The sequence below is a fragment of the Petaurus breviceps genome, unplaced genomic scaffold (assembly GCF_028583685.1).
Source record: "Petaurus breviceps papuanus isolate PSGF00001 unplaced genomic scaffold, PetGlider_PUasm1.0 551, whole genome shotgun sequence".
Lineage (NCBI taxonomy): Eukaryota > Metazoa > Chordata > Mammalia > Diprotodontia > Petauridae > Petaurus > Petaurus breviceps.
Genome location: NW_027186372.1, coordinates 7,037,824 through 7,045,840, shown reverse-complemented (window position 1 = coordinate 7,045,840; position 8,017 = coordinate 7,037,824). Strand labels below are relative to the sequence as shown.

The window sequence follows — 8,017 nt, the reverse complement described above, 5'->3', positions numbered from 1 at the left end:
CAGTGGCTGTAACCGGGCTTCACAGAAGGGTGTTGACGTGCCGCTCTCAGGTGCTTGGTTCTGGCTGTTGTGCGCTCCGCCGACAGGCAGAGGGCTTTTTGTTTTTTTAAACTACCTATCCATCGCTGGGAGCCCAAGTAGGAACAGATAGAAATCCTTTCGTTCAGTACCCAAATACTTTGTAATTTACTAGAAGGACGACTTCAATCACACAGCCACGAGCCTGGGGCCGACGCTTCGTCCAGAGAGTCCCAGGTTAACAATGTAGAGGGCAGTAGGATTCTTCTGAGGACGCCTTTCCTTTCCCTCCCCTCCTGGTCCTCTTTTCTCCAGCAGTCCAGGTTAGCTGCAGCTCCCCGAATTACACTGACATCCTCCCATGCCTCTTTCTCCAGCCGCCCACATCCTCCCTACTTTTCCAGTCATATGGGTAATGGGGGAGGGGTGGGGAGCAGAGGGCGTGGGGGGGGGGTCTCGAGAGCTGGAAACTCTCACTAGGACCCCCTTCCTTCCCTATCTCCACTCCTGGAAAGCCGGAGGTCCCTCTTCCTACCAGGCCCGGATCCCATGCAAAGTGGAGACCCCCGCGTTGCTCTGCGGAATGGGCGTCTGCACCGCATTCAAGTCCCCGACACTGAAGTTCACGAAGTTGTTGGCCGCGGGCGAGGGCTGTACAGCCTGCACTGAAGGATAACCGCAGTTGTAGTTTGGGTTGCAAGCCGGGCCGCTGTAGTTGGCATAGGCTGGATAGGCATTGTAGCTGTACGGGTTGATGCTGACGTTGTAGGGGGAACTGTAGGGAGAAGAGTCCCCCAGGCAGGGTTTCCCGTCTCTCACCAGTACTGGCACGGCTATCCTCCGGGGCGGGGGGAGGCCCACCATCTCCAGAGTCTGGTCCTGTCTCTGTCTTTTACATTTATACCTTCTGTTCTGGAACCAGATTTTGACCTGCGTGGAGGTGAGCTTCAGCACGCTGGCCAAGTGGTCTCTTTCCGGAGCCGACAGGTATTTCTGCTGTTTGAACCTTCTCTCCAGTTCATAGACCTGGGCCTGAGAGAACAAAACCCGAGGTTTCCGCCTCTTTCTCTGCCTTGGGCGATCCGGGTCTTCTAAGTCCTTTTTCTCCAACTCCAGGTTCTTTTGCAGGTTACAAAGATCTGCAAGGCACAAAGAGGGGAAGTCTCAGTCAGGAGCTGTGGAAAGGAGGGTTGGATGGTGCAAGTGGTGGCTGGGAAGGATGTTCAAGAAGACTTAAAAAAATTGATTGACGAAGAGTGTTTTGGCTAGTGAACGCTTTTTTTAAAAAATTGTTTTGTTTTTAAATGGCTAACACTTCACAGGGGAAAACCTTGCTTAGATCTAAGAGGAGAAGCCAGACTGGAAACTAACAGTCCACGGACAATTGGGGGCATGAGACAGAGCATTCCTATAAAGAAGGGTAGAGCTGTGGGAGAGTGGAGGAGCCTTAGAACCCAGTACTTTAAGGCTAAAAAATATTTTTAGCGTGTTTTCAGAGCTGGGAGAGACCTATTCAGTTTTACAGTGAAGGAAACTGAGATCAGGAAAACGGAACTGGAAAGTGACTTGTCTAGGGGAACCTAGTTAATAAATGGCAGAGCGAGAATCCTAACCTAGATCTTCCCCCAAGTCTTGTGCACTTTCCACCAGACTCTACAGTGCGTTGGGGTAGAAAAAGAAAAAAAGAGCGAAGAAAGGACGGAAGAAATGAAGAAGGAAATTTTTTTCCCCCAATGACAAACTCTTCTCCCCAACCCCCCACCCCGTCCAGAGGGTCAGGGTTCGAATACCGGTTCTATCATTTACTATCTGATTTTGGCAAGAGACTCCCCCTTTCTAGGACTCTTGTTTTCTCAACCGTAAAAAAAAAAAAAGTAGGTTGGATGAGATGACTTCTAGGTCTTTTTCCAGCTTTCTATCATTCCATGAACCTAGTGGATTGTGAATGTCACTAGTTGAGAAAGTAACTTGTCTAAACGCTTGATTAGTTTTTGGTGGAAACCAAGAGACCTGACATTTCAGCCCTTCGGAAACGAGATGTTGCTGACCACTTTCTTGCAGTTGAATTGTGGTCTCAAATCTGCTCTTATTCACATAGTCCCGCCCACCTCTTTCTACTTTTCCAGCCTCCCTGCCTCGCAGCCTGGGGACAAAGCTAGTAACTCCCTATACGGGGCCCTATAAGTACAAACCAAAATCTTTGTCTAATAGCTGCTGTCCTCGGGATGCTTTGTTTGCTTCTAGTCTAAGGGTCTGTGTGTCCTTATGCACCTCTTCTGTGAGGAAACTGAGGCTGGGGAATGGTTTCTGGAGTTAGCAAGCTCACATTTGTTCTAAAGTTTCCAAAGCACTTTCCTCAGAACAATCCTGTAATGGTGGGTAATGTAAGTATTTTAAGGACAAGAAAACTGAGTTTCATGGAGTGGACTGAGTTGCTCACGATCTGAGTGAATTTGGTGGGAGAGCCTGCGGTGATTCGGAACTAGATCTACTGACTCCAAAGTCAGTTCTCTTTTCACTGCCCCACTCTGAGGATGCAAAACCTTCTGCTTCAGTTCTGCGAACCCGCTCTTTACGAAGAAACTGCAGGGTGCTTTGCGTTTTTCAGCCTTCCAGGCAAGAAGTTCTCACCTGACCTTGCCGACCCTCAGTGCTGTAACTCTGGGCCCTGAAAGTTTGATTTGGCCGGGATGAGAGGAGAATTGTCACTTGACCATCAAGAGGCACCGAGGACTGGATGGTGTCAGGAAAATACTACTCGGGCCACATTGTGTACCTGGCGATAGCCCGTGGGTCGCTTGGTGGGTACATCCTTTTGGGACTTCGGACCAACCAAAGGTGGGGGAGTAATGGTTTTTGCATCTTTTTTTCAATCAGCACTTTAGGGAAGGACCGTGCTGAACTCTTCTAAAACATGCCATTTTTAATCCTGCAGTATAAAGGGGCTCTCAAGGTTACCCGGGGCCATCTACGGATGTATACTTTCTAAAAACAATTCTTAAACGATTTTCCTCTGCCCCGTCTCCTCCCCTCCCCTTTCATCACTGCTAAGTTCCTCTGCCTGGAACCTCTAGATCTCACGTTTGTATAGGCCTCATAGTTCATACTGTGCTTTACAAACTTCATCTAATTTCATTCCTATAATACAACTCCGATGGAAGCAATACAAGAAACATTATCCCCGTTTTACTGCTAATAAAACTGTGGCTTGCTCACGGTCACATGACCAGAACTGGGACTGATACCCAGGTTCTCCGACTTCGGATCCAGCAGCTTCCCTGCTACAAAACACCAAGTACAGTTGACCTACTCAGGGGAGATGATGCTTATGGAGAAAAGTCCCCTTGGATAAAGTGTTTTGTCTTATTTAGTATATATCATATGATCACGTAGCATCTACAAAGTTCTTGCTCTTTATTTCTTTTCTCATTTCGTAGATTTTAAGATGATTCAACAGTATAAATGATGGTAGGTAACACACTATAAATGTAGGACCGAGAACTGTCCCAGGCTGGACCTGATTAAAATTTCCTTCCAGTCCCCCCTCCCCGCCCCCCCCCTGCCCCTCCGAGTTCCTCCACATACCCTGCAAATCAGAGTAAAACCCAGCGTCTCTCCCCAGTCACAGTGAAACTTAAAGAGTCTTTTCTCTGGCCCCCAGTTTCCTTCTTTCTGTCTATTCTTGTTTCTGTTTTTCGCTCCCTTTGGTTTTCTCCAGGCCTGGTTTTGCAAACTTTGGGGTTTAGAATTAAAATGGACCCCAAGTAGTCAAAATAAGAGAGGGATTCTCTTCCTCACTCCCTCCTGGCAATTTAGAAGACAGTAGATCATCCCTCTCTCCTCTTCTTCCTCCTCCCCCACATTCCCCACTTCCCTCCCCAATTTAATTACGGACAATTGTCCCAGGCGTTGGCTCTGTAGCAGAAAAACTCAGTGGCAGTGAAGCCCAGGCCGGTTTCGGTAGCCCCAGCCTGACCCGGAGGCTGACATTATTTGTCCGCACATCCCACAGTGAGCTATTTACCTTTCTTGTCAGCTTTGGGCTCTTTGGCCGGCTCCATGTGCGCGTAGCTCTTCCCGTAGAAGGCAGCCGGGAAGGCCGGGCAGTGCTTGGCGGGGCCCAGCCCGTCTGTCAGAGCCAGCTCCTGGAGGCCGGCGGTCTCGGGGCCGCCGTACGCCTCCTGCTTGAAGGCGGCCAGCATGCAGGACGCAGGGGGCAGGCTGGCCTCTAGGCGCGCGGGCAGCTCCATGGCCGCCAGGCTTCGGCGCCTCCGCTCCTCCTCCTCCTCCTCCTGCTGTTCCTGTCGCTGCTCCAACTCCAGGTTGAGGATGTCCTTGACGGAGAACGGGGTGCTGGTGCCCGCAGGGCTGGCGAACATGGTGGGCGGCGCCCCACGGGCTCAGAGGGCCGCGTGTCCGCAGCCCGCCCACAGGAGAGGCGCCCCTAGCCCTGCCCGGGGAGCCCACATCATTCCAGCCTTAGCCTTGACTTCAGATGGGCAGGGGGGGAGCAGGTAGGACAGACCATAAGGGAAAAGAAGGAGGGACTAGACCACTTTTTGGGTGGCTTTAGCTTGCCATTGGTTAATCAGCCAGTGATGACATGACAGATGAGGAGTTTCTTGTCACCTAATATAGTAATACGGCTCCAAAAACATCCCAACTTTTTTAAAGGGGCCGCAACCCCTTTCTCCTCCCCCCCCCAATGTAACCCAGAGCCTGATTCTCCAAAGTGAAAAAAATCAAACTCAAAGGAATTTGAATGCTCTGAACAAGCAACAAAAGGGGTTGTTCTGTTTTAGAAACAATCCGAGCACCATTTGCTCTCAAAATAGCGAAGCAGAGTGGAGTGGGGGGAGCTAACATGTAGATGTTGGGGTTATGTGCTTTCAATAAGCCCCTTGAATTTTCAGTAAAAATTTTCAGGGGGAAAAAAAGAGGAGAGAGGGAGGTCAGAGCTTTGAGGAATATCAGCTGGAAAAGACCTTAGAAAATCGTGTAGTACACTCTATATCGCCTCCCACATTGTAAAGAAAACAAGAGACCCAGAGTCACCCACAGAACAAGTAGAAGAGTCAGGACTGGAACCCAAACCTTTTGGCTTCCTACCAGTGTTCTTTCCACGGCACCAGGGAGAACATATTTCCCTTTTATTCTTTCTCTTGGTCTTGCTGAATTAAGCAGGAATTGAGTGGAATTGTCCTTCTTAGATCCTCCTGTCTCCCTGCCCCTTACATCCTGGAATTCTGGAGTCGTGAAGCAAGAAACAGGGTCCTGGGACAATGCAGTACAAAGAGCAGGCAGCTCCAGAAAGTGCCTCTTGGGTTATAGCTGTGTTTGTGGTTGACCATTGAGGGCACTAGCCTTCCTATGATGGTGGTAGTTCAGTGACATAGTGAAGTAATACTAAAACTAAAACCAAATTCCACACATTTACACTCTGCCCCCACTCAAATGTGGGATCTTTTCATCCTTCTAAGGATGATCAGGAAACCTGGGATGGCCCACACTGACCTAGAAGTGAACAAAGAAACTAATGTCAAAGAAAATGCAGGTGGATGAACAGAGAATAGGTCTTCCCTCCTGGAGAAGGGAAGAGAGGAAATGATAGGCTTCCCATTGCCTGGCTCAATAGTCTTCTGGTTTCTTTGTAAGCTGTTTGTAGCTTGGAGAAATCAGCCTCAAAGTTTGCTGGGGGGAAAGAGGAAATGTGAGCTCATGTAAGTGGTTTTGTGTAGGGTCTCTTGCCCACGCACCAGTTCAAATTTACAACATTTGAGTGTCAACTATGTGAAAGGACTCTCCTAGGTGCAGGTTTGGTACCTCTGTTCTAGAAGTTGGAATGGGAGGATAGGACTCTAGGCAGTAGCACTGCTTCTCCCCTCATTCCCTCCCCTTCCCCCCCACACAGACACAGACACACACACACACACACACACACACACATGAGTAAGGGCAGGGGAAGAAATGAGTCTGGGTGGCCTGTTCTGTGATATTCTACTGGCAGCTGGGGGAAAGGAGGGCACCAGGAAGAGGGAAGCAGCAGGCAGTTTGATCCTTCTGAGAGTCAGGCAAGTTTTACTATTTCAGGTTAGGTCTTCAGCCTCCCAGGATCATCTAATGGTCTATTATATATAGTATTATGTATATAATATTACATATATACATATATTTGCCCCACCGATGTTTTCACAAATGTGAGGTGGGGAGAATTTCTGGTGTGGAAACTTCCTCTATGGCAATACCTCTTGAAGAGTTTCCTGGGGACAATAAGAGGTTAAGTGACCTGCCCAAAGTCACAGACAAATATGTGTCAGAAGCAGGACTTGGAACCAGGTCAGTTTTATTGACTTCAATGCTGAATAATAGCAATGACATATTAGCTCACATTTCTAAAGTTTTTTTTTTTTTTTTGCAAATGCAATGTTCCCTCTGAACACTTAGTGAGACAAAAGAACCTTTTCAGTAGATAATTAGAAGCTTCAAAACACGAGCTTTTAAAAGCTGAAATATCTTGAAATTTAGGTCAATTGGCAATGCTGGTCCTAAAGGACCCGAGAAGAATCAATCAGCAGCTATAATCTTGCTTCAGTTGATTGGACCTTGTAAATTAAGGGAATATCAGGGAACAGGGAAGCATTGGATTTGGTGACCTGGAGTCTTGGCTCTGTGTGACCTTATGCTAGTCATTCCTCCTTTGCGAGTCTCAACTTCTCCATCTTGATCATAAGAAAGCTGAATTAAATGATCTCTGAGAGCCTTGACTGAAGGCTTCCTGTTCTCTGAAGATCAGATAAACGAGCTTGAGGAAAGTTTCTATCCTTTCCCTACATTTCGATCCCCTAACAAAAACCAAATCACTTTCAGGTCTAAAGAATCTTCTTCAAGACCACTGACTATGTTAATGTTGGGCCAAGGTAGCAATTTTTTGAGTTGATTCCCCTGGTTTTCAGGGTCAGAAGTGGAAAACTAGCTTGAGCCAAGTTTCTCCCCCAAAGGACTGCTTATGAAGTCCTTTCTCTAGAATATCTTAACTTCAGAGGCAAGGGCAAATACTATTCTGCCCATTTTACAGATTAGGCAACTGAGATTTAGAAAACAAAAGTGACTAACTCAGGGTAACTACTCTCAGAAGGGTCATTGGAATCGGGATTCAAAACTTGTTGATAAAGATGGGCAGCCTGTGGAGGGGAGATTGGATTTATAGGTAAAGAACTTGAGAGTGAATTTCAGCTCTTCTATTTACAATGTGTAAGACTTTGGTTGTGCAAGTAATTTTCTGGGCCTCAAAAACTAGGAGATTGTATCGAATTGTCTCTGAGATCACATCTAACTCCAAATCCTACGAAACCGGGTCTCCTAACACTAGTGCTTTTTTTCAGCATCTTATGCTTTCTCTTCTGCAACCAGCCTAGAGCTTCTCTGTTCATCTGTGACCAACGGATCTTTGTTCTTTTTGTGCTGCTTGCAACTTATAGGCAGCCGAAGTCACAGGTCAAATTCCCGTTTCCCCACTGTAAGAACTCGCTATCACATGCGCTAGATTGCCTGAGAAGTGCATTTTTTTTTTTTAACGAAAGAAAAAAAAAACCTCAAAAAGCTTTCTCCTTCTAGTTCTGTTGACCCTGGTTCGATTCTACCTTCATTTCACTCTTTCCTTTCAAGTGTAGCCTGAATGCCCGCCCAGCCCCAGTCTTCCCATAATTCACACCTATCCAATTATCTTCGTCTCTAAGGAACTATTTTTGCTTTTTATCCCTCTTCCCCACCCTCTTTCAACCCAGTGTGTGGAGGTACACGGGTTGTCCCAGTACAGCCTACAATTTTGTTAACCCCTTAAGGCCTGCCTCAACCTGAACTTCCTGACCTTTGTGGAGAGCGTTTTGAGGGAGAGAGGGAGGAGGGAAGCGTGCACGTTTCCGAGGCGCTGATTTCTGGCAGAAGAGCAATATCCGATTCAATTAAAACTCTTGCGGAAAAAGGGCTAGGGAGCTGGAGT

General features: G+C 47.5%; 1 protein-coding gene across 1 annotated transcript; it reads right to left on the bottom strand.

Annotated features, from left to right (window-relative positions):
* Positions 1-393: 393 nt before the first annotated feature.
* Positions 394-4,581, bottom strand: NKX2-5 (NK2 homeobox 5). Its single transcript, XM_069102272.1, has 2 exons — positions 4,043-4,581; positions 394-1,157 (listed from the first exon to the last, which is right to left on the bottom strand). The coding sequence occupies exons 1-2, from the start codon at positions 4,395-4,397 to the stop codon at positions 550-552; spliced, it is 963 nt and encodes a 320-aa protein (XP_068958373.1). The 5' UTR covers positions 4,398-4,581; the 3' UTR covers positions 394-549.
* Positions 4,582-8,017: the final 3,436 nt, after the last annotated feature.

Coding starts and splice junctions, on each gene's coding strand:
- NKX2-5 (XM_069102272.1), bottom strand. CDS start 4,397: ATGTTCGCCAGCCCTGCGGGCACCAGCACCCCGTTCTCCGTCAAGGAC. Junction 1,158..4,042: donor GCCCAAAGCTGACAAGAAAG/GTAAATAGCTCA, acceptor TGTGCCTTGCAG/ATCTTTGTAACCTGCAAAAG.